The sequence below is a fragment of the Canis lupus genome, chromosome 34, assembly GCF_048164855.1.
Source record: "Canis lupus baileyi chromosome 34, mCanLup2.hap1, whole genome shotgun sequence".
In the NCBI taxonomy this organism is placed as follows: Eukaryota; Metazoa; Chordata; class Mammalia; order Carnivora; family Canidae; genus Canis; species Canis lupus.
Window position 1 is genome coordinate 17,690,575 of NC_132871.1, and position 25,603 is coordinate 17,716,177.

Here is a 25,603-nt window from a genome sequence, read left to right on the forward strand (position 1 = left end):
GTGTCCAGAACAATGAAAAATAAATTTCTGTTGTTATAGCAGCCTGAATGGACTAAGATATTACTCAGAGATATAACAGTATAGATATATATTAAAAGCATTATGCTGAATTAAATATGTTTTGAACAAAAGACAACATATGATATCATTCTGCTTGTATAAAGTTATAGAACAGGCAAGAAATCAATGGTGGAAAAATAAGAATAGTGGTTTCCTTAGAAGGGTAAGAGTATTTACCAAGAAACAAATGAAGGAGCTTTCTCGTATTGATGGTAACATCCTATATCTTATTTTTTTTATATCTTATTTTTTTATATCTTATTTTTTAATCTTATTTTTTATATCTTATTTTTTAAAAAAAAGATTTATTTATTTATTTGAGAGAGAGAGGGTGTGTGCACGTATGCATGGGTGGGAAGGGTGGAGGGAGGGGCAGAGGGAGACATAGAGAATCTTAAACAGACTTCCCCCACCCTCCCACTGAGCACAGAGCCTGACAGGGAGCTCAATCTCACACCCTGAGATCGGGACCTGAGCCAAAGTCAAGTCGGACGCTTAACTGATGAGCCACCCAGATCTCCCAAGTCCTGTCCTATATCTTGATAGGGGTTTTGGGTTACACGGGTCAAAGCATAGAATGGTACACTAAACATTTAGATATTTCATGTATATAAATTTTACTTTAAAAATAATCTTAAATAAATATTGAACTCTAATTATATGCATGCACAGTTCACATATTAATTATAAATTAAAAATAAATATTAAATTTACATTTAATTTAAATAGTAAATATATTTTTACCTACCAAAGCAGCAAAAGTTTATGTTTATTTTCAATGTAAATATGCAGTATTGACTGGGATTCAGTGAAATGGACACTTTTATACACAATTGAAAGGAATGTTAATGTGTAAATAATGGTTATATTATTATTTATAAATCTAATTAAAATATTGTCAATTTAAAATATTAGTTCTAGTTAAAGTTAATTGTTATTTGTAAGATGGAATATTAAACAAACATTTAAAATTATAAAATATCAATTGCATGGGGAAAGTTTTCATAAATGTTTTAAGATAAAGGTTTTATTAGGGACGCCTGGGTGGCTCAGTGATTGAGCATCTGCCTTCTGCCCAGGGCGTGATCCTGGAGTCCTGGGATTGAGTCCCACATCAGGCTCCTGCATGGGGCCTGCTTTTCCCTCTGCCTGTGTCTCTGCCTCTCATGAATAAATAAATAAAAATTTTAAAAATAAATAAAAAGAATAAGTGAAATTATATAAACTTTTATGTCTATATTTAGAAGGTGGACCAGAAACATACACTAAAATTTTTCAGGTGCTATCTTGCAGTAGTATACCAGATATTATTTTTATTCCATTTCCTGCGTTTCAGTATTTTTCAAATTTTCTACAAATAACATATGTTAAATTTGAAAAGAAAGAAAAAAGTAAGTGCTATTCTTGAAAGGAAATTCCAAGTCGGGAAATTTAAATAAGGTTAACTGAGAATAATAGTTAGCTTTGGCTGCATAACAAATTTCCCCAAAAGTCTTTTAAACAATAACCATTTATTTAATAAGTGGTTCTGCGGGTCAGCAATGTAGCCTGGGCTCAGCTAGGTGGCTCTTCTTGTCTCAGCTTGGCTAGCCCATTGACTGGGACCAGCTGCCAGGTTGGTTGGGGGTAGCTGGTGGTTGGCCAAGGTGTCTTGGCACTCTTCCATATTGTTTCTTACCCCCTCTCCCCCCCGGCAGACTAGCCTGGGCTTCTGCACATAGTTACTTGGTAAGTTTCTAACAGAGGTAGTGGAAGTGTCCAAAGACTCTTAAAGTTCTGATGAAACTGTCACACATTGCTTCCATAGCAGTCCATTGGCCAAAGCAAGTCACAAAACCAGCCCAGATTCCAGAGGTAGGAAGAAAGACACTAACCTGTTAATGGAAGGAGCTGAAAAGTCACACCATGAAGGGATTTGGATACAGGGTGTGAAATAATTTGTGATCCTTTCGCAAATCTATAATATACTGAATGTTAAGGATAAGAATATTATGTAAGATCTCCATCTAGTGTAAAAATAAATTAGCAATAAAATTATAAGCAATCAGCCAATTCATATGTAATTAATTATAAGGTTAATAAAAATTTTAATTTTATGATAGTTATTCAACATGATAAATCATACCTACAACTTATTATTTCTTTTTTAAGATCTGGAAAACCTTACTCATGCAAAGTTTCATGGGCTTGATTCATTTTAGAAAAAAAGAAAATAGGAAGCAAATATAAGAATTCAAAACCAGACAAAAATATCAAGCAGAGTCCAATTTGTTGTCAATATCAACTATTTTATTGAATTTTTGCCAGTTTGCTTTTACCTTGTCACAACAAATTTTAGTCATGAGAAAATTTAGTTGACTTGAGTTTACGTGAACAGTACATTCATACATGTATGCACAAGCGTGCACACACAAACACACACACATCCTTATGCAAGTTCTTCTCCAAAGAGTAAATCTAACCTAGGCACCCCTTTAAACTTTAGTCAATTGAAAGTTTACATGATGTTAGCATAGCAATGTTGTAGAACTCTATTTTGTCAAAAAAGTCTAGGAAACTATGTGAATATATACATGTAGAACTGTATTTTTTGGTACAGATTAACATGTGGTTTAAAAATTCAGAATTTTTTAAAATAAATTTATTTTTTATTGGTGTTCAGTTTGTCAACATACAGAATAACACCCAGTGCTCATCCCATCAATTGCCCACCTCAGTGCCCCGGAATTTTTTTAAAAAGATTTTATTTATTTACTCATGAGACACACAGAGAGAGAGAGAGAGAGGCAGAGACACAGGCAGAGGGAGAGGGAGAAGCAGGCTCCATGCCGGGAGCCTGACGTGGGACTCGATCCCGGGACTCCAGGATCGCGCCCTGGGCCAAAGGCAGGCGCTAAACCGCTGAGCCACCCAGAGATCCCCCAAAATTCATAATTTTAAAATCTGGAGTGTACCTTGAAAATTACCTCCGATCTTAGTTTTATACAGATGAAATAACTGAGGTTCAGGAAATTAAATGATTTAATAACTCTAATGCTGGTAATTTCTGAATTCAGTGAAGAATTTAATGAACCCTCTGTAGTAGATACAGTGGATTGATGCTTAACATCTATCCCATTTTCCTGTACTGTGGAGACTAAAAAACTAACTGTACTTCCCAGACTCCCTTGCATCTAGGTTCTGGATGTGCTATAGAATCAACTAATCAGATGCACTTGCCACTGTGAGGCATAGGCTGTGGTTCTGCTGCATTTTTTCCCCTCTATCATTGCCAAAAACAATGATAGTGGTATTTGCTTTCTTTGTGGGAGTTTTTGCTAAGGTTCCGCTGTTCAAAGACCATGCTACAATGTCTTTTTTTAAAAAGATTTTATTTATTAATTCTGAGAGAGAAAATGGGTAGGGGAGGCAGAGGGAGAGAGAGAATCTCAAGCAGACTCCACGTTGAGCGCAGATCCCACTCAGAGCTCGATTCCACAACTTTGAGATCATGACCTGAGTGGAAATCAAGAGTCAGACACTGATGCTGAGCCACCCAGGTGCCCCTCCATGAGGTTTTAATGCAAGATGTAGATTGTTCTTAGCAAGTGTGGCACAATTCTGGAGCCAGCAGCAGTTATGACAACTTCCTGAATATGGTAGGTTCTAATCCTATTGGTTTGCTCACCTTGAAGGCTTATTAGCTACAGAAGTGGAAGAGTGGTTCTGGAACTAGAGGATCCCTGACTATGGAAGATTCAGGAGCTACCCTGGTGCCTATCTTAGTTTGCTACGGCTGCCAGAACAAAAAACCACAAAACTGGGGTGACTTAAAACAACAAAAATTTATTCTTTTACAGAGGCTAGGAATCTGGTCAGTCAGGCCATGCGTGCTCCCTCTGAAGGCTCTAGGGGCACCCTTTCCCTACTTCTAGTTTCTGACTGTTTCAGGCAATTCTTGGCATTCCTTGGCTTACAGATGCATCCCTGCCCTTCTCTGCCTCTAGTTTCACATGTCCTCTCATGTGTCTGTGTCTCTTCTGTTTACTCTTCTTTCAGGACACCAGCCATTCCATTAAGGCCAACCCTAATCCAGAACATCTTAACTTGACTGTATCTGCAAGGTCTCATTTCCAAGTCAGGTCACATTGACAGGTTTCAGGTAGACATGAATTGGGGGGGGGATACTATTCAACGCAGTATAGTGCCCCAATACTACAATGTAACTGTGGAATTTTTTCTGAAAGTTCAACCCAGACTCAGTCCTTTTATTCCTTCACCAAGATCTGAAAGTCTTTTAATATCCTGCAATAAATACCTTACTTTCTAACTAGCTAGAATGTATTCCATTCTTTGTGAATAAACTCTGACAATAAATCTTTATACATATTTTTCCTTAAGTCATGGTGCTGGTAAAAGGAAATGCTTCCTAATTTGAAAACTAAATTTTTCATAACCAGCTTTTGAAATCTCAAGAGTTTTGTTTTTATTTTATTTATTTATTTTAAAGATTTTATTTATTAATTCATGAGACCTAGAGAGAGAGAGGCAGAGACACAGGCAGAGGGAGAAGCAGGCTCCTCGCAGGGAGCCCGACGTGGGACTCAATCCCGGGTCTCCAGGATCAGGCCCTGGGCCGAAGGCGGCGCTAAACCGCTGAGCTACCCGGGCTGCCCAAGAATTTTGTTTTTAATGGCTATTTCTCAGTCTATCAATAATTACATTCAAAGGAGGTGGAAGAGAACTTTATTGGTTAATTGGGCAAGTAAATTTGTTTTTTGAACTTAACAGAAAAGAAAACTAAGGCCCCTCAAAAAGAAATGACTTAATATTTTGCAACAAATAAGCGAGAGTCTAATGAATTCAACAATAATGTTCTTTCTGTTGCTCTGGTGTTCCAGAGGTACTTTACTGGAGGGAGTGAGGGAAGTTGCAGGATTTTAAGTCTCTGACTGATAGATTAAGATGGCAAAAATGATGTAATGAACCAGCAATGGAACCAATTTAAAAGAACTTCTAAATCTAAGGGAGTATTGTTCCCTTCAAATAAATCACATGGGGAACTGCAGTGTTGTTTCAAGTATTACCCCAAGTATTTTGAGTCTTTTCTGTTGAAATTGCCATTAGAACTGGAATCACGCCCTTTTGAATATCCTCAGTGGCAAGTTTTCTTTTCTTTTAGAAAGTTGCTCTGATTAGAGTTGCTCTGATGTTAAAAACCGGCCAAAAGTTGTTCAGAGCAAAATGTGAATAAAATGGATGATCAAGCAATGATATGTGCAGCACACAATCCCACAAATGTTTTAGACTTTCTGCATAATAAGCTTGCCTGACTGTTTGACCCTGAAGATTAATTCAGCATGGACAATACCATTTATGTTGAAGAAACAAATTAGCATTGTCTTCATTTGTGATTTGGTCAAGCATACTTTCTTAGATGTTTGGTTTCTTGGAGTTTCCCATTTAAGATTTGGCATCGTCTTTTCAGATCATACTGAAAATATCAAGTTTTATCAAGTTTCTATTGTCCTCACAAAAACATTACTTTGTCCAGCTTCTCTTGAAAGGTCAGAGTAAATGTCAGGTCTTCTCTGTTACTGTTCATCACCTCAGATGCATGGCCCAGGCTTTACAGCATCTTTGCTTTCACTCACATTGTCTTTTGGAGTGAAGCTGTTTCCTGGCTCTTAAACATAGAAAAAAGATGCTCATCATCCCTCCAGATGAGAGGAAAAAAAACTAAAATCATACATTTTTTTCACCTACCAGATGGACCCAAATCAGACAGTTCTGTAACCATAGTATACAGCAAAGGGAATCTTCATACATTGTTAGCAGGAGTGTAAATTGGTACAGCCCCTATGGTAGGTTCACAGTATCCTTTGAAATTAAAAATGCACATACCCCTTCGTACAGCAATCCTACTTTTAGGAATTTTCCCACAGGTACACTTGGACACATGCAATATCGCATGTGTGCATATTTTTCACTGCAGTCGTGTTTGTAACAGTGGAAGAGTTCATTGATAAAAGTCTGGTTAAATCAATCAGGGCACATCCATGTAATGGAATGTTAATTAGCTTTTAGGAGGAATACTTATGAAATGTTCTATATCTTGCTTTGGGAAGTGATTCTCCTGTATTCAGTTCTCAAAATGCATCAAATTGAATCTTGCATCTTCATGAACGCAAATTATAACTTAGTTAAAAAGTAAAAAGAAGGTCTGAAAAAAAAAAAAAGGCTCATGACACCTTTTCCAAAACATTTGGTAAGTAAAACAGTGGGTGCGGCTAAGGATCAGTAGGTATTGCCATTTATAAAGAAAATAATATGTTAATATAGTTGCATATGCACGGAGTATCTCTTGAAGGATGCAAGGACAAGGTAATAGTAACTGCTTCTAGGAAAGAAAACCACATGGATGGAAGATGAGGGCAGGAAGGAGTAGTGTTCACTCTGCATACTTTCTATCTCTAAATTTTTATAACTTGTAATGTATATTCAAAAGGAAAGTAATTTTTTAAAATGAAGCTCTTTTGTAATTTTGTCATCAGCTATTATTCCCAATGTTAATTGCTTATTGGAAAAAGCAAGTGCTCTAATTCTGTCAACAGATATATGAGCCTTTGGGTTACGGGATTGCTGCTTTTCACTTCACAAAAATATTCTTGCTATCTTTTAAGAAAATATTTGTGCCAATAAAATAATATCCTATTATTTTATGATGTTACTTCCATATGCTCTTTCTTTCAGTATGGAGAGTATTTCACTTGCTGAATTAAATCAGTATGATATCTACATGAAATACAAAATAGGCCACACATTTTCATGGAAGAGAAAAAAATAGTGCCTTTTCTTTATGCACACAGTTGGTTAAGGTAGGGACTGACCTGTTTGAGAGCACAGCCACAAGGAGACAAAATGATAAGCTTGCTATGATTCCCAATATCCAAATAATGTGTGGATTAAATGACTCGACAGTAACACAAGAAATTGTGATTCTTTTTTCAAAATTTTCTTTTATGTTTTAATGAAATTTTTAAAGATTTAAACTAATAAAAATGAAAAAGAATTATTGGGTTATCTACTGAAAAGTGTTTCAAAGTTCTATAATAATACTCGACCTTTTCTAGTCTCTTGAATTGCTTATATATACGACTATCCTTTGTATTTGAGGAACAATTGATTTGAAAATTATTTGCTACTTGACTGAATTAACCGTGCCATTTAGGTAATGGACCATGAAACACTGTCATACAGCTTTTACTTCATTTGAAGACCAAACTAATAAATTATTTATATTGATTATTCAAACTAATGGTTACTTCAGCATTTTAAAAACAAAGATTAACAATAGCCGTTGTTCACAGAGTATTATTTATGGTGCACAAAGGTAGTTTTAGAAGTAATATTTATAATATTTGGATGGAGGTATAGAGGCACATATGGAATATCTGTCTCTAAACTCAAAATTGCCAAAAGTTATTGTTTTAAGAAGGAATACTCCATTCTTGACTATCTACTCTTCTGGCTTTAAGTGTCATTAAACTGCATCACATATCAGTAGTCACTTTAAAATTAAATTGTAATTTAATTTAGTTAATAAAATTTTGTTTAAAAGTTTTAATGTAGTAATAGCAAATATATCTTGTCAAGGGATAGAGGGATAGAGTACAAAGTTTAACTTTCTGACTTTGGAGTTGCACCGAGCAGATTTGAATCCTGGCTCTACTACAGATAAACTGGATTAGGGTTCAGTTTAAGTTACTCAGCCATTATAACCTTCAGCTTCTCCATCTATAAAAATGCATAAAATGTGGTCTACATCATCAAGTTGTAGGTGAAGGGCGACTGATAGAATGTAAGTAAAATGCTTGGTACACTGTCTCCATAAACTGTAGTCGTTGATATTATTGTGAAAGGAATTATAGACATTACTGAAAATTACCCTAAAGCAATATATTATGATCCAAAGTTATCTTTGTTATGAGGGTTAAAGTTTCATTCATTTTCTCAGTGATTGATTCACATGTGGGCTTCTGAAACAGTCACACAGAAGTCTTCTATCAAAGAAAAAAAAAATCTCTTTAAATCAAGGTAAAAGGGGCACCTGAGTGGTTCAGTTGGCCAAGCCTCTGCCTTCAGCTCAGGTCATAATCTCAGGGTGCTGGAATTGAGCCTCAGGTCAGGTTCCCGGCTCAGTGGGGAGTCTGCTTCTCCCTCTCCCTCTCCCTCTCCTTCTGCCTCTCCCCTCTGCTCATGCTCGTTCTCAAATAAATAAATCATCTTAAAAAAATAAAATAAGTGTATGTAAAAGCTTAATTTTTGTGGGTAAGCCTGATTATGACAAGAACATTCTTTCAATACTCATCAGTTTTGAACCTTTCATGTATTAATACCATCTGCAGTTTAAAATTGTCTTGAATGCCTCTTCTTCTCCATTCTGTTCTCTCCTAGCTTCAGGGCTCTCCATCAAACCCAGGCCACCAGAGAGAATGGTTAAAATAGGACCCTGTGGCCCAATAACTTCATGGTCTAGTTTTGGAGTTTTTGAGGCAAAACTACAGTCTTGTACATGTGACTGATCTCCCTGTCCCCGAGGGATATATTATTTGTTTACATGTCTGTCCCATTAGATGTTAAACTTTGAGAGCAAGGTCATGCCTCATTCATCTTTCTATCATTCCACAGTCCTATGCCCAAACCTCACACATGGTAGATACATAGTTTGTTTCTTTAAAATAATGCACTGAATAGTATTTTATTCTAACCATTTCAATGAAAATATTTTCAAAAATAGTTATTATTTCAAAAAGACTCATCTGTTTTTAATTGGTATTTTGCTTTGAATGTTGTCTGTTACATCTAATTCAGGAAAGCCATCAGGGACCATTGAGTCTTTTAAGGTTGTCCCCTTGCCGGGAACCGCCTGGATCTGGTGCTTTAAGCTATTGTGGCTTTCCTGTATCATAGTGATAGTCTTAGGGCCTTCACAGTTATTTGCAATTTGGACTGACAATTAGAATCCTCTCGATGCCCAGTTACTACTGGCCGGGTATGGCTTAGTAGAACATAGGTGACACCCAGGCCTGAAGAGTTTTAACAAGATGCTCAGGTGATTCTAATGCCCACCCAGCCTGAAAAACACCTGGATCACCTGTGCTTTCCTCCCTGGCCTAATCCGAGCATGGGTTCTATGTCTGTTTTTTTTTTTTTTTTTTTGAAATACGCTATGCAAAGGCTGTAAAATGGTGCTTCATTGGTCTGATTCAGACTAGAAATGTTTGGCATGCACGTATCACTGTTTCATAATTGTGAAGTATTTCAAAGATACAGCACAGTAGGGATACTAATACAATAAAAATTCATGGACTTGTCATCCAGTCTAACAAATCTTACCACTTTACTGTATTTATTACAGATTTTTATTAAAGTGATAAAACATTACAGATGCCATAGAAGCCCTTTGTGTGTCTTTCCCCTGCCTATCCTCTCCAGATAATGACTACCTTCAATTTGGACTTTATCATTCTGATCCCTGTTTCACTAAGTAGGTCCTTATTCAAAGACTCTGCTTAGTGTTTTCTTGTTTTAACACACTATATATATGGTATCAGATTCCGTGCAGCATTGTATAACGTTGGGCCAATATTTAAAAACTGAAAAATTTCACATGAAATCAGATTTGTTGGCTTCTCTTGAAACAACCGGAAGATCTGGCAACATTGGGCTAGCTTTCTGGCATGACAACATGCCGTGCTGGGCCAGCGCTGTTCAGCGTGACATGGTCCCACTGCTCACACTGTGTAGGCATATGCGCTTGCACCTGGCCTGCGTCTCCTTTGATGCAGGTCTGGCCCCGATACTGAACTTCCTTCCATCCTAATTCTTTTCCTTCTTCAAGGCCATTTCTGCTGTCCTCTTCTGCTTGATTTCAAAGGCATCTACCTCTCAAAGTATCTCTGCCTACCTCTAATATCCACCTCTCCTTCTGCTCTTTTTTGTCTGAAATTCACTTTAATTTTCTTGCCATTTCCTGCCATTTCTCTTAAGATCCTTGACTTTACCACCCAGAAGGGCATGGTTTTGCTTTGTTGTTGTTGTTTAGACTTTGCCGGTCAATAACAAAGGAAGTTATTTATTTCAAGCAGCGAACTGACCCATCATATGACATCTCTACGATCTCTAGCTGTTCACATGTTTTGGTAACTTTAGGAGGTGGCTGGGTCCCTGGAAGATTGGACACTGGATAAAGTGGGGTATTATGGGTCATACCATTCTTAAGGGTGGAGGTAGTTCAGTCTTTTATTTTCTTACAGCATTTGGCAAAGTGCCATGCAAATTATAGTCCCTAGAAATGTATTTTCTGAATGAAAGAATATTAATAGGTTAAATTACAAGTTTTTTATTACATAGCCCTCCCTACAAGCCAGGCCAGCTCCTGGTCCTCCTTTGTCTCAGAATGCATGTAACCCAAGATACTGTTCCTGATAAAGATTTGAGTTTAAAAAAAAAAAAAAAAAAAAGATTTGAGTTTGTCAGGGAAGCCAGAGAGGCAGAGATGGAAACGTGTTTAGGGTTTAGGTGTTTTATGTGTTTAGGGTGAACACTTTTGGTGGGAGGAGATATTTTATTTTATTTTATTTTATTTTATTTTATTTTATTTTATTTTATTTTATTTTATTTTATTATTTTTTAAAGATTTTATTTATTTATTCATCACACACACACACACACACACACACAGAGGCAGAGACACAGGCAGAGGCAGAAGCAGGTTCCATGCAGGGAGCCCAATGTGGGACTCGATCCTGGGATTCCAGGATCACACCCTGGGCCGAAGGCAGGCACCAAACCGTTGAGCCACCCAGGGATCCCCAAGGGAGGAGATTTTTTAATAGAGAGAGGCATTGAGATATCTTTGGTGTTTGGAAAAATCTGAAGGTGAGAGGGATGAACAAAGTATTTTCCGGAAAGTACTGTTTTTGTATAATGAATGGGATTCCTATTTGAGATTCTTCAATGGAGTTAGCACTAAAGAAACAAATTGCTTTTAATTACATTTTAATGTCATTCTACCTGGGACAGGAGTATCAGGTCTTAGATAGATTACATCATGAAAGAAATATGTGTGCCACACAGATTTACCATAATGCCTTTGGATGTTTTAGAAAATGGGCAAACCTTGCCAAATATGGAGGTCTTCCCCTATTGGTACAGAGATTAGGGCTTCCAGTAAGACCTCTTTCTATCAGAACCAGAGACCTTTCTATCACGGTGAGAAACCTCTGAGATTAATGAAGAGGCATTAACTGTCACCACAGAAATTTTGCCTGTAATAACAAATGCAATAGAAAGTCAATTTCAAGAGCTGGTTGAGAAATAAATGAAAACACATGTCTGCAAGTTCTAATTCATATAAGTTTAATTCCTTAATCACATGTGATAAATTTAAGAAGCAGTGTCTTTGCAATAATTCAACTTAAAATAGATTTAAGCCTTTTTTTTTTTTCCATTTCTGGTGGGGAAATAAGCACTAATGACACCTTAACACTGAATTGTGTTAAGCCTAATAAAATAGAATCACACCAGTTCTGGACTTTAGACGACAGATAGCATCAGCTGTGCTGGTGGAAAGCACATGACATCTCTATCATTAAGTATGCTAAGTGGGTTTTTAAAGCTGGAAAGGTTCATATATTCTTGAATGCATTTTTCAGATGGACATTTGACATCTCTGCCAAGAATTCATTCAGATATTTATTCTGCAGGTTTTTTTTAAAAATAATATTAAAAACAAGTTGTAAAAGCCAGGGTTTTGGTAATGTGGTGGCTCCAAAGGAGTGGCTAATTTCCATTAGTGCTCTTTGCTAAAGTTGGTCCGAATAAAATGCAGTTGGCTAAAGAACAAATCCTGTAATCCTGCTATATTAGTTCCCTAGGGCTCCTGTAACAAAGTACCACAAACTGAGTGGCTTAAAATAACAGAATTGTATTTGCTCACAGTCTGAAGTCTAGAAATCCAAAATCAAGGTATTGGCAGGGTTGGTTCCTACTGGAGATTCTAAGGGAGAATCTGTTTCATTCCTCTCCCTTAGCTTCTGGTTGCTGTTGTCAGCCTTTGGCATTCTTTGGTTTATAGGCTTATCACTGCAATCTTTGCCTCCTTGGTCACCTGGCATTCTCCCTGTGTGTGTCTGTGTCTCTGGGTCCAAATTTCCTTTCCTTAGAAGGGTATCAGTCATTGGAATAGGGCCCAACCTAATTCAGTATGACCTAATCTTAACTTGATTACATTTGCCAAGACCCTATTTCCAAATAAGGTCATATTCACAAGTATTGGGGTTTAGGACTTCAATATATCTTTTTAGGGGACACAATTCAACCTACAATACATACCTTCCCCTGAGGCCACCACCCCTGAGTCCCTCCTAGTCCAAAATTTTGGAGGCACTAGTGTGTGGGGTGGTTCAGCTGTTTGCACATACCAGCTCATTTCGTCCTTCCAGCATCCCAGTCATCCTGGGGTGATTGTCCTTATTTTAAGAAAACAGGCTCAGAGAGTTTAAGCTACCAGCTAATAAGTGCAGAGCAACTATTTCAGTCCAGCTATTACTGACTTAAACCCATCCCTTTTTTTACTATGCCTTGCCATCACCCTCACTCAAAAATATTGGATCCTTGTCTTTGGAAGCAATTGCTTAAAAGAAAATCCAGCTCCTTCACAATTTTACCCTCAAACACATTTACTAAAAGAGTCAGTATGAGAGAGTTGGAGATGGAAGATACGATGATAGATTTTCTTCACACCCAAGAACATCTGGCCTTTTCCCACCACGCAATGGCAGTGAGTTTGCAGTAGATTATAGGTTAGCCATGGGAGAAAGACCATCTGTCAATCAAGAGCCTCCCGTTCCTTCAAAAGATGGATTTTTAAAACATTTTATAAATTGTGCTTGTGTACATCTACTTTTTTAACGCATTGGGGCAATTTGATCTTCAAAGGACTCTCATCTGTCATCAAGTTCAATTTCTCTGCTCCTTAAATAATTCTTAAACCTACCCCCTCATCATTATCTTCAATATCATGAGTTTTATTCACATGCACATTTCTCTAACTTGACTCTAGCAGTGGCTTTCAAATAGGTCTCTCCGCCTCCAGTTTCCTCCCATGTAATCCACCCTTGACATAGCTGACTCATTCTGATGTTTAAAAGCATGTTTTTATACATTTAAAAAGTGTTATATTCATTCAACAAATATTTACTGAGTATATTCCGTGCTAGATGTTATTCCAGGCACTGGGAAACAGCAGTGAACCAGAGGAACAAAAATTTTTGCCCTTGGGGAGCTTACATTCAGTACACTTTGCCATTATTATGTATCTTTCTTCTGTATATTTTGTTATGAATCTTGGCAGATAACGATCATAATGATGACATTGATGAGGGTTTTCATTTTATTGAACATTTACTATGTGTCAGCCATTATGCTAACCACTCCACCACACATCTTTTTTTTTTTTTTAAGATTGTATTTATTCATGAGAGACACAGAGAGAGAGAGAGAAAGAGAGAGAGAGAGAGAGAGAGAGGCAGAGACACAGGCAGAGGGAGAAGCAGGCTCTGTGCACGGAGCCTGATGTGGGACTCGATTCCAGGACTCCAGGATCAGGCCCCGGGCCGAAGGCAGGCACCAGACTGCTGAGCCACCTGGGCTGCCCTCCACCACACATCTTCTCTTAGATGTTCAAAGAGTTGTAGAGGAGGAAAAAACTCCCTCTAACCTCCCAAATTTAGTAACCGGAGGCCTGAGAATTGAACTGACAAAAGACAGGTCAACAAAGGAGAGAACAAAGTTTGTTTGCAGATGGCAATGACCATCTATGTGGGAGTACTCAGTGATGAATAACTCAAAGAGGCAGGTGGAATCGGGGGCTTATATACCATTTTAACAAAGGGTGATAAATTGTGGAGTAGTGGTTAGACAAGGGAATAAGGGGGTTGGCTTCTAGCAGGGGTAAATCATGGGAAGGTAAACTACTGATAGATACAGATTGTTCATGCAGACTCATTTCAGTGCCATTTCCTGATAAGAGTCATTCTCCTCTTTCTGGTATGGGAGAGGGGGCACCTTTACAAATGGAAATTTCCTTTATGAATGGAAATTCCATTTACAAAAGGGAAATTTATGCCCTGCTTTTAGGCAGATAGGGGAGAGCAGAGAGCTTTTCCTGTGTCTGTTGTTTCTTAATTGCCTTCAGCTCAAAATAGCTCTTATGCCAAAGTGGCATATTTTGGGGTGGCAGATTCTGATCCCTTCAGGATTTGTGAATAACTAACTGAACCCTATATAAGCTCTTTGTAAAGCAAATAACTACTGCAAGACTCTGTTTATAAGATGACAGTTTTGTATAAATAGTTTATCTAAGGCAGCGGTTTGCTCTTCAGAGGACATGTGGCAATGTCTGGAGATATTTTTGATAGTCATGACTGAGAGTGGGGCTGCTACTGGCATCTAGTGAGTAGAGGTCAGGAAAACAGACCTCTACAACACAGAGAATTATTTGGCAAAAAATATCAGAAGTGCTGAACTAGAGAAACCATGACATATAATGAGGCAGTTGTAAAAGCTTAACAAAATTGAGACTCTCATTTTTTCTGTTTTAAATCTCTAACTGGATGTATTCTTTATGTATTGAAGTAAACCTTGTTTATATTTTAAAGGCTTCCTCCCCTGCCATCTTTCAGTTTAAATTCAGTAATGGGCTTTCAGGGAAAATTGCCTGTCAGTTAAAAATTTTTTAAATACACATTTCTAATTTTTTTTTTTTAAGATTTTACTTATTTATTTGAGAGAGCGAGCGAGAGAGAGAGAGAGAGAGACAGAGAGAGAGAGCAAGCACACAAGCAGGTGTTGGGGGAAGGGCAGAGGGAGAAGCAGACACTCCACTGAACAGGGAGTCTGATGCTGGGCTCCATCCCATGCCCCGCAGGATCCTGATCTGAGCCTAAGGCAGACCCTTAACTGACTGAGCTACCCAGGTGCCCCAGTGTATTTTTTTAAATTTTTTTAAAGATTTTATTTATTCATGAGAGACACACAGAGAGAGGCAGAGACATAGGCAGAGGGAGAAGCGGGCTCCCTGTGGAGAGCCCGTTGTGGGTCTTGATCCCAGGACCCTGGGATCACAACCTGAACCAAAGGCAGATGCTCAACCACTGAGCCACCCAGGTGTCCCTCCCTCCCCCCCAAACATATTTCTAAGTTTTAAGTACCACTTTATTCAAGTGTTTATGAAAACATTAACTTAAAATTCTAATCTAGTGCTTATAATTAAAAAATATAATTCATGTTCTTTTCTTTAGATATAAAAAGGATTCCGAAGGCCACCAATAGTAAACATTCTTCTTTAAACAGACTTACAGGTAGTAGTGATGGGTCTGCACTGAGTCATCACCGTTTGCCAGGCGTCATTCTGGTAGCCATTTGGAAAGTGGTGGGCTGGGTACAGATATCTGGTATGTGACTATGGAACAGTTGTTCTTTGTAGGAAACTAAGTGATCTGTGTTTGATTCAAATCCGTGCTATTGGTGCTGACAACATCATATTTTCCAATTAAGTTCCAAGAACTTTCCTGGCCTTCACGGTCTCAGTTCATGATTTGAAATTCAAAATATAAATTCACATGAGGAAATGGGGGTCATATTCCTGTAATCATTTTTCTTTTCCCTTAAAAGTTCTTTGGGATGGGGAGCGCCCTTGAAAAAGAGAGTTCCCCTCTTCCCTATTCCTCCCCACTGAACACATCAGAGGCCTAGAATTTATTTGTTCATCAAGTTGTATTTCTTGATTAAAATCAATATGCAGTTTTTGAACACCCATGCATAAAAGATGTATACTTTCTTAGTTCAGCATAAATTTCTGCTTATAGACCAGAGCACCGTAGTTGCTGAACCCCATCTGTTCCGTAATGCTATGAGATTAAGCACACTCAGTTTAGTTTAGATCCCTGTTTGATTAGACATATAACATTTCTCCTAATGAATTTCTGACTTTCCTCTTGTCTTCCAAAAAAATATTGAGATTTTTGTGTTTAAACGCAGAAGACAAAGCATTACAGTCTTTCTTAGAGCTTTTTTTTTTTTTTCTTAAGATTTTATTTATTTATTCGTGATAGAGAGGCAGAGGCACAGGCAGAGGGAGAAGCAGGCTCCATGCAGGGAGCCTGATGTGGGACTTGATCTCGGGTCTCCAGGGTCACGCCCCGGGCTGCAGGTGGCGCTAAACCGCTGGGCCACCCGGGGATCCGCCTCCCCCTTTTTTAAATTGGGAGTTCAATTTGCCAACATATAGCATATCACCCACTTCTTAGAGCCCTTTTTTTTTTTTTTTTTAAATAATGCTCATTACTCTAATGCATTTCTTCAGCCGTTGTCATGAAAATCACACAAGAAAATTTGGGCAAAATGACCCAGCGGACCCTTGGTTCCCTGCACCGTTTCTGCTTCAGACGAGGGTGGTGTCGTCTAGGTCATCAGGTCATCGCTACGGAGGGAACCCAGGGAACATCAGTGTGCAACACGACACCTGTAATTAGGAAGACCTAAGGTTCAACCACAGCAGCGGTAAAGATGAGGTAATTTCGGGGGGCGGGGGGGGGAGTTGGGGAAAGAAAGCAGCAATGAATGAATCAAAAGTTTTCGGCAGCTCGTTTAGGGCGCAGTGTGCGCTGCAAGAGAAACGCCTGCCGCGGTCGCCGGGGGCCAGTGCGGCCTGCGGCGGAGGCCACAGTCGGCCACAGGGCGCGCGACCCCTTCCATTTGCTCGGGTCCCACGCACGGGCCCTTGGACCACGTCCCGAAGGAGCCTGCGGACCGCCGGGACCCGAGGAATCACGCTGCACTGGGGGGGGGGGGGGGCGGGGGCTTGAACCTCGGAGGCGAAGGTGCGAAGGGGATGCTGGCAGGTGACGCGCGGCGGGGTCCCGGCCTGCGGGACGGCTCAGCGGGCGTCGCGCGAGCCCGCCCCGGGGACCCGGGCGCCGCGGGAGGCCGGGCCGAGCGGACCGAGCCCGCCCGGCTCGCCGGCGCCGGGCGCGGGGCGGGGGGCGGGGGGTGGGGGGAGGCGGCGGTTCCCGCGGAGGCGGCAGCGGCGCGCGCGAGGCTCGGGGCCGCGGCGCCCCCCCCCCCCCCGCGCTGCCTCCGCCCTCCGCGCGGCCCGGCCTCCCTGCTCCCTCCCCTCGGGGCTCCGGCGGCGGCGGCGGCGCGGCGGGGAGGGCGTGCGCCGGCGGGAGGCGGCGGCCAGGCCGGGGAAGTTTCGAGTGGAAGGTCGTCCGCCGGCCGCGCGTCCTCCCGCCGCCCGGAGCATCATGGCGGAGCCCGGCGGCTCGCCCGTGCACGTCCAGCCGCCCCAGCACGCGGCCCCGGCGACGGCGGCGGCCCCCGCGTTCCCCGCGGCCCCCGCGGCGCCGGCCCCGGCCCCGGCCCCGGCCCCGGCCCCGGCCCCCGGCCCCGCGGCGCAGGCGGCCGGCTGGCCCATCTGCAGGGACGCGTACGAGCTGCAGGAGGTGATCGGTCAGTGCGGCGGGCCCGGGGCCGGGGGGGCTCGCTGCGTGCTCGCCGGGAGGCTGGCGCCCGGCCTCGGGCCTACCGGCTCCAACAGTTTTTTTTTTTTTTTTTTCCTTTAATTTATTTGTTCGTTCTCTGAGCGCTGCTGCTGCTGCTGCAGGCGGCGGCGCGGCGGATGTGACTCGCACTGCAGACGAGCCGCACGCTGCAAACTTTTATCTCCCGGATCGCCGGGGCGGCGGGTGGCGGATGGGGGGGCGGGGGTGGGGGAGCCGGGGATGGCGGAGCCGGGGATGGGGGGCCGGAGAGCGGGGCGGCGGAGCGGGCGAGCCGGGAAGCCGGGGATGGCGGAGCCGGGGATGGCGGAGCCGGGGAGCGGGGGAGCCGGGGCGGCCGAGCCGGGGAGCCGGGCCGCCGAGCAGCCGCGTCAGCCTCCAGCCGAGCGGCGGGGCCGCAGCCGGTGCGGGCGGCGGGGCGGGCGGGGCGGGCGGGGCTGCGGGGGCGCCGCCCTGGGCTTCCAGCGCCGCCGCGCCGCGCCCGGGGGGGGCCGCGTCCCGGGGGCCTCGGCGGGCGTCCCTGCGCCCCTGCGCCCCGCGAGCAGCCTCTCGCCGTGGGTCCCGGGGCCCCTCCCGAGGCCGCGGAGGATGCCGCTGCCCCGCGCCCGCCCCGCCGCCCGGTGCGCCCCGGGCCCCATCCCTGGCCCCCGCCCCGGGACCCAGCGGGCGCCCGGTCCTCCCCCGGGTCCTCCCCCGGGTCCGGGTCCGGGTCCGGGTCCGGGTCCTCGCCCGCGCCCGCCGCCACCCGGTCGGCTCCCGGTTTCCAAAAACGTGTCCGGGCCCGCGGCAGGCAGGCGGCGTGACTTTTCCTCGGGCCTCGCACGGGAAAGGCCGGGGCTGTGCGCCGACCCGTGGCCCAGAACCTCTCCCTCGAGGCCCTTTTGCGGAGCCGGGTCGGGGAGCTCGGGGGCCTCGGGGGCCTGGGGGGCCTGGGGGGCCTGGGGGGCAGGCGGCTGCCCCGGGGCCCGGTGTGCACGTGCCGTGATGAAAAAGGAATTTAGGGTATTTATGTTAGGTATGTGTTTTGCTTTCCTTAAAAAAAAAAAAAAAAAAAAAAAAATTCTCCAGACTCCCGTCCCCCCCCCCCCCTTTAAAAAATTAAAACCGGAGGAATTTCATGAGGCCTGCAAATGAGCCCTTATCACCTGCTGCTGTGGGAATGAAACCGCATGGCCTGAAATACGCGTATATTTCATCTATAGGAGAAAATGATGGGCAGGACGGTAACCAAGGATACCGAAACTTCAAATAATCTAAAATAGACATCTCTATATAACATTCTTTGGAAACCCAGACTTTTCACAAGTTTGGGCCAGAGATTCTCAGGGAATGTGTCCTTGTGTCACTTTCTGGATTAAATGGCTTTAAGGGCTTCTCAATGAAAACTGCTTGAAGGTGGCATATAAGCCCCCTCCAGTTTTTCAGCTTCACTGCCTGCCCTCAGCAGGCTTGCCCCTTCCCCTGGTCTGCGTGTATTGATCGCGCCCTGAGCATTGTGTTGTCCTTTGACACATCTGGCCTTCCAGTCCTCCTGTCTGGGTACAGACTCTCCTCTCATCCGAGTGCCCATTTTGTCAGGGAATCTCACTCAGCTCCCACGGCCAGAGGGAATTTCTTTGAGAAGCCTTTTGCTTTTCCTGAGCCGAAGCATATTGGCTTCCTCTACCCCTCTTTTTACACACTTTATAGCATGTAACCCCCTGGTTTTTGACTTGTGCCACAACATCTAAGAGTCTCTTATGTCCTGAGCATTGTGCTGCGTGTTAGCAGTATGCAGTTTCATAAAAAAAGGTTCTTGCCCTCAAGGACCTGGCAACTTTATGTAAATGATTGTATAAGAGGTGATGGGTGAACACTGGGAGAGCACAAAGGGGGGGGGGGGTGGTGGGGATCATGAGAACACCAGAATTTAGTTATAACCAATTTATATGATTATTTTTGTCCGTTATTACGTTGAAATGTAAGCTTTGCTTATTGAAAACCGTATTTTGAGCCGACTAGTTTTGTGAGCTAATGAATAAAAATCTTTTAATTTAAGTGATGGGCTTAATTGCAGGGCTTCTTCCTGCTTTCGGTGACAGCACTGTTAATTATGGTTGGTCAGTTTACCTAAGGCATTTGAGAACAGAAATACCTGCTTCTTACTTCTCCTGTTTTTGCACATTCACCCTGTGGAAAGGGCTTTTCTACATTTTAAATGTATCTTCTGTTCTCCAGCTAAGAGATGGTCCATGGGCCATGCTATTGACCAATCAGATTGCTGGCATAGGGGTTTTGCAAGGGCTTAATGTTTATAAGGAATTATAAACCCATTTCCATTTAGTGTTTAATGCTAGTTGAGTGATTACAAGTGAACTTGTGGTTAAGCACTTTTACTTAAACATTACTCACAGAAGTTAGTAGTTCAGACACTGAACTAGTTTCTACACGAATGCGGGTGAAGAGCCTCTGCCTCCCCCTCCGCCCGGCAGGTGTCATATGATAGGGCTCCAGCAGTGTGAACGGCCACCAGCAGGAGGCTCGGGTGTGCCTGAGCAGAAGACCGAGGGAGGCACCGCGTGTTGTGTTTTAACTTTGCAGCGTGGCACAGAGCACTTTTTCTTCATTTCCTTCTGGGCAGAGATTGGGGCCTCAGGATTATGAGAGAGTAGGTTTACTAAAGTTCAAACAAGACAGGTTCAGTTGTTTGACTTCTATTTTAGAAAAATAAACACAGGATTTTGCAAGTGTAAAAAATAAAGTTTTCACTGTTCTTGTGCCGTGAAAAGATCAATGGAGAATTTGTAATGCTCTTATGGGTAATCTGGTTCAGAAGTCTATGCATGACCTGGAAAGGATGTAAAGTCTATTTGGGGAGAGCTTTATACTTAGGGGTTGAAAATGTGAAAATGTTGTGAAGTTATTAAACTCCTTTTAGCCATCGATATTCTTGTCTTAGTAGACTTCAGATATTTCTGTCTCCCACACAAGTAACTGCTCTTGCCAGGTTTTCTTTCCTCTTTATACTCTTCAGCCTCACGAATCTTTGTTCCTCACCTCTCCCCTCCATTCCCCCCCCCATCAGATTCCTTCTTTAGAAGTGTAAGGGGTACCCAAAGGTAGGCCAATTGAAAAATTATTTGTTGGTGATATGATAGTTGAACTTCTTTGTTGAACAGAAAAAACAGTGAGTCACATAAATACCGTCTTTGGCATCTGTAGTAATATTGAACAACCTTGAGGAACTTCTGTAGTCTCTGCCATCTGAGTTTCTGTATTTGAGTCCGGTAATTGCGGCAGGAGCTGTGATCTTTGCTGATTTTCCTCAGAGAAGCCCTAAATAGACTTGTGCCTCAGAAGATGTTTGATTTTCTTAGGTTTTTTTTTTTTTTTTTTTTCAGGACAAGCCTTTCTTTAGTTTTGTATTTGATTTCTCAGTGTCAATTTATTTTGTCCTGAGTGGTCATTTAGAATGATTTGAAAGGAATACATTTAGGGGCGCCTGGCTGGCTTAGCCGGCGCGGAGCGTGGGATTCTTGATCTTGGAGTCGTGAGTTCAAGCTCCACATTGGGTGTTGAGATTACTTAAAAATAAAATCTTAAAAAAATTAATACATGTAATTTTTGGTCCTAGTCAACAAAAATAATTTAGTTCCTAGAATCCTAGCCATAGTTTGACCAAGGACTACGCGGAACACTTTTTATTATTCTCCTGTGATGCCTTTTTTTTTTTTTTTTTTTTTAACAGATGCATTTTCCCCAAGCTCAGGTAATGGGGCATAAGGCCAGGTTTTCGAGGAGCAACAGTTTTTCCTGCAAGCAGCCCAGGGTACTCCCGGTTTGCTCTGTGCTCTGAGTTTGTGCAGAGTTCTGTGATTTGGGGTTTTATGGATGTTCTAGAGGGATCTTGACGTTGAGAGTTACACTGGCCCACAGTCGTTTTTGGAGGACCTCAGAGGGCCAGGGCACTGAGTGTGCATCTCCTAGACCTTTAGATGGGGCTGCTTTGCTACTGCTGTTGGCTTGCTAGTTTGGCCTTTTTTGTTTTTCTTACAATATTTTATTTATTTATTTGTTTTTAAAGATTTATTTATTTATTCACGAGAGACAGAGAGAGAGAGGCAGAGACACAAGCAGAGGGAGAAGCAGGCTCCTTGTAGGGAGCCCGATTCAGGACTCGATCCTGGATCCCAGGATCATGACCCAAGCTGAAGGCAGGTGCCCAATCTCTGAGCCACCCAGGCGTCCATTATAAGATTTTATTTGAGAGAGAGAGAGAGCCCCTAAGAGTGTATTATTTGGAGTGGGGCAGAGGGAGAGGGATAGACTCTGTGCAGAGTGTGGAGCCTCAGATGGGGCTCCATCCCATGACCCTGAGAGCACGAACTGAGCTGAAATCAGGAGTCAGAGGTTCAGTCAACTGAGCCACCCAGGTGCCCCTGGCCTTTTTTTTTTTTTTTTTTTTTTAAACTAAAAGAGGCCTTAGATGCATAGCCTAAAACAGGGCTTCGGCTTTCATTATCATTTCACTTGAGAAAGAGAAAATGCATGTAGAAATACTCTTTTTGTACTTATTTATTGTGGTAAAACATACACATACACATCACATAATATTTATATTTTAACTGTTTTTTAAGTGTATAATTGGCAGCAGGTACATTTATAACAGAAATGCTCTTTTATTTATTTATTTTATAGAATTCACCTGTGAAGCCATCCACACCTAAAGTTTGTATTTACTGTTTGGATTTTGTGTTCTCTTAGTTTTGGTCATTTATGTCTCTCATGAAATTTTTGTCTTTATCAAATTTCTCAGTATGCCTTTCTTCATCACGTTCACTTATGTTCACATCATGTTCACGTACTCTCCCATTTGAATAACAGCTTTAAGAGGTATAGTTCACCTGCCTTGCAGTTCATCCCTATATACTGTACAATCCAGCATAGATTTTTTTTTTTTACTATATCTGCTGAGCTTAACAAGGATAATAATTAGTTTTAGAGCACAGAAATGCTCTTTACTTTTTTTTTTTTTTTTTAAAGAAAAGTTCTTTTAAATGTGCTGTTCAAAGTGCCATGTGGGAAAATGTCTCTAGGTGAAAAGAAGCTTTTGGGAGTATTATCACAATACTTTATTTACGCTTTTGATTTGTGAGCGATCACATGCATTTCTCCCTGACAGTCTGTCATGCACTATGTTTTTGATGATGTTTGAGAATGAATTAAAACACTGCAGGCTCCGGGGTTGGATGGCGGGGTCTGTTTCATATCCTGGCCAAGCAGTCACTGGCCTTGTGACCTTGAGCAAATTACTTAGATGTGTCTGCACTCAGTTTCCTCGTCTGTAACACGCAGATGATAAAGATAAGATTGTGAGGACTGAGAGAGTGGAGAGCACTTGGAAGGGTGCCTGGCACGGGGCCTGCTCTCAATCAGTCTCTGCCGTGACTCCTAAAAATGACGTTTGCTAATCCGTGGCAGGTTATCAGGAGGGCACACAGCCCTGTCTCAAGCAGGAGACCAGTGGCTTGAAGGGTTTCTCTGCTTGGTCCCAGCAGGGAGGGAGCAGGGGGGAGGGCTTGCCTGTCAGGGCCCTCCTCGTGGTGCACAGCTAGAGGGGAGCTCGCAGGCCCCCCACCCGGGCCCGCAGGAGGAGGCTGAGGCCTGTGGAGCTCCTGGCGATTTGGAGAGCTCAGGGTTTCGGTGCCAGGTGACCCTCTGACAGGTGGGGAGAGCATCCTGGGGGAGGTCGTGGGAGGGGCGGCTGTGGTGAGGGGGGCACACGGAGCAACCCGAGCAACCCGCCCAGGGCAGGTGCTGCTGCCTGGGAGGTGCCCCTGGGTCGCACTGGGTCCCGCGCCAGAGGACCAGAGGACCAGAGGACCAGAGGACCAGAGGACTCAGAGGACCCAGAGGACCAGAGGACCAGAGGACTAGAGGACCCAGAGGACCCAGAGGACCAGAGGACCAGAGGACTAGAGGACCCAGAGGACCAGAGGACCCAGAGGATCAGAGGACCCAGAGGACCCAGAGGACCCAGAGGACAGCGGCGCGTGGTCTCAGATCGAGGCCTCACCGCAGCTCCCCATCCACTCCTTCCCCGGCCGCTTTCCCTCGGTTTAAAAATACTCCCAGGTCTGTCTTATCTGAACAAAACAAGAGGCTCACGACCCGCTCCTCTAGCCACCAGCCCGCCTCCTTCCTTCCTTTCCCGCCGAGCTGTTGGAAAGCGCCGCTCGCCCAGCCGCGGCCACCGCCTGTGCCCGGGAGCCAAAGTGCCTGCGCGGCCCCCTCTCTCCGGGCTGCGGGACTTGGCACCGCCCGGCGCCCCCTGCCCCGCGTGGCTCCGTTCAGATGCCCCCCAGAGCTGCGTACCCCCAGTTAACCTCCTTGTCCCTCTACCTGTGCTACGATTGCTTGGATCCCATGAGCTTCGTCCACACCCTCCCGTCTTCCTTAAGACCCTCGAGTGCGAAACAAACAGGCCGGTCACCCCGCTTTCCCATCTTGCACCTCCCTCCACTCGGTCATCAGTCCTGGGTGCTCGGCTCGGTCATCAGTCCTGGGTGCTCCGGCTCCATCATCGGTCCTGGGTGCTCTGCTCGGTCATCAGTCCTGGGTGCCCCACATACTTGTTACCTTCCTGCTGTGTCTCTAAATCTTCCCCTCGGCCATCACCCATGTGGTCAGGCCTTATCAGCTCCCCCTGGATTACTATAGAAGTTCTAAGAGGTTCCCCGCCTCCGTTCTTGCTCCCAGCTACGGGAGGCATTGTTAGGATGGCCGTGCTATCCCAGCTTTTGTCAGGAGTGGCCCTTCTGTCATCCTTCAGGTTCACTCTAAGGCCTTTTAGGAATGGTCTCTTGCCTCCCTTTCCAGACAGACCTTCCTTGTCATTTCCAGTCTCAGACCCCCAGCAGGTGCGAACGTTTTGCAGTTGCTGAAATGATCCATTCATGCTTTCCTACCCTTGCGAGGCAAGTTTTTCACTCTGCTTGGAACACCATTCCGCACCTGTTTTCATGTATTGAACAGAGACCACTGTCCTTTTACATTTTATTGAGGTCTATACACGTGGACAAGTGGACATGTCATAAATGTATAGCTTGATGCACGTCCATAAGCTGAACACACCCGGATTTGGCCTCCTTGTTAAGACCTAGAACAAATTATTTCTCTTCACAGAAACACTCTCCGCCCCTGCGCCTCCTTTCCCTTTTGCCCCTTGTTCTATTGGGTATTTCACCCCTGGCAGTCCTCACACTCTATCCTCTCACTCTATGCAGATTATTTGCTGCTTTGCCCATCGTGGTGCTAGATGTTAACTCCTCCTTCTTGAGGACATGTCTCGATACCCCACACCTCATATTAAGTATTTGATGAATGTTTTCTGGATTAAAATCTGAACACTGGGGATAAACACTCTTTCCCTTCTTGTGCAAGGAGAACATTGCCTGACTTCTAAAAATTTACCTCCCTGGATCCTGAAAATTTGATTTTGCCTACATTTGATGATGACGCTTATTTAGTTGTGTTTGGGCCAATCAGCTTAAAGGGTTCTGTAGAAATTAGCTCATTAATCCTTTCAGATGAAGAGTAAGCACTTGAGTGCTTCCACTTGCCTGTAGTGTGCAGGTAGGCAGCATGCAGAGGCCCAGCTTTCCTGAGGTCACTGGACTGTGAGGTAGTCTCTCTGGATTAGGACCCCGAGCTCCCTATCACAGTTGTGGCATCCTTATACTTAGTGGCATGCCTTTCCTTAGGCACTGTAGAGCAGGACGGGGGAGGTCCTGGTATTGGTCTCTTCTCTAGAGCTTTCCTTTCTTGGATATACCCATGACCCCTCTCTTGTTGTTTATGTATTTATATATAACCCAACCTTGAAGTTCAATGGGGCCTCTTGCTGGGTAGAAATCAGGACTGTTGGGAGAAGATCAAAGATACAGGTGAAACACAGG

At 43.4% G+C, this 25,603-nt stretch overlaps 1 protein-coding gene across 6 annotated transcripts in view; it reads left to right on the forward strand.

Moving 5' to 3' along the window:
* The window catches only part of STK39 (serine/threonine kinase 39), a 315,389-nt gene that overhangs the window by 8,454 nt on the left and 281,332 nt on the right, over positions 1-25,603 (forward strand). The window contains exon 1 of one of the 6 annotated variants that reach the window (XM_072810948.1): positions 16,544-16,679. The exons of 1 other annotated variant lie outside the window; for it this stretch is intronic. Coding sequence is in view for 4 of the 5 variants with exons in the window: in XM_072810943.1 (XP_072667044.1) it covers positions 17,412-17,616 (205 nt within the window). In the remaining variant the exon portion in view is untranslated. Of the gene's footprint in view, positions 1-16,543; positions 16,680-16,778; positions 17,010-17,346; positions 17,617-25,603 lie in introns of those variants that run through there. 4 more of the 6 variants (XM_072810950.1, XM_072810943.1, XM_072810942.1 and 1 more) reach the window with 4 other exon arrangements.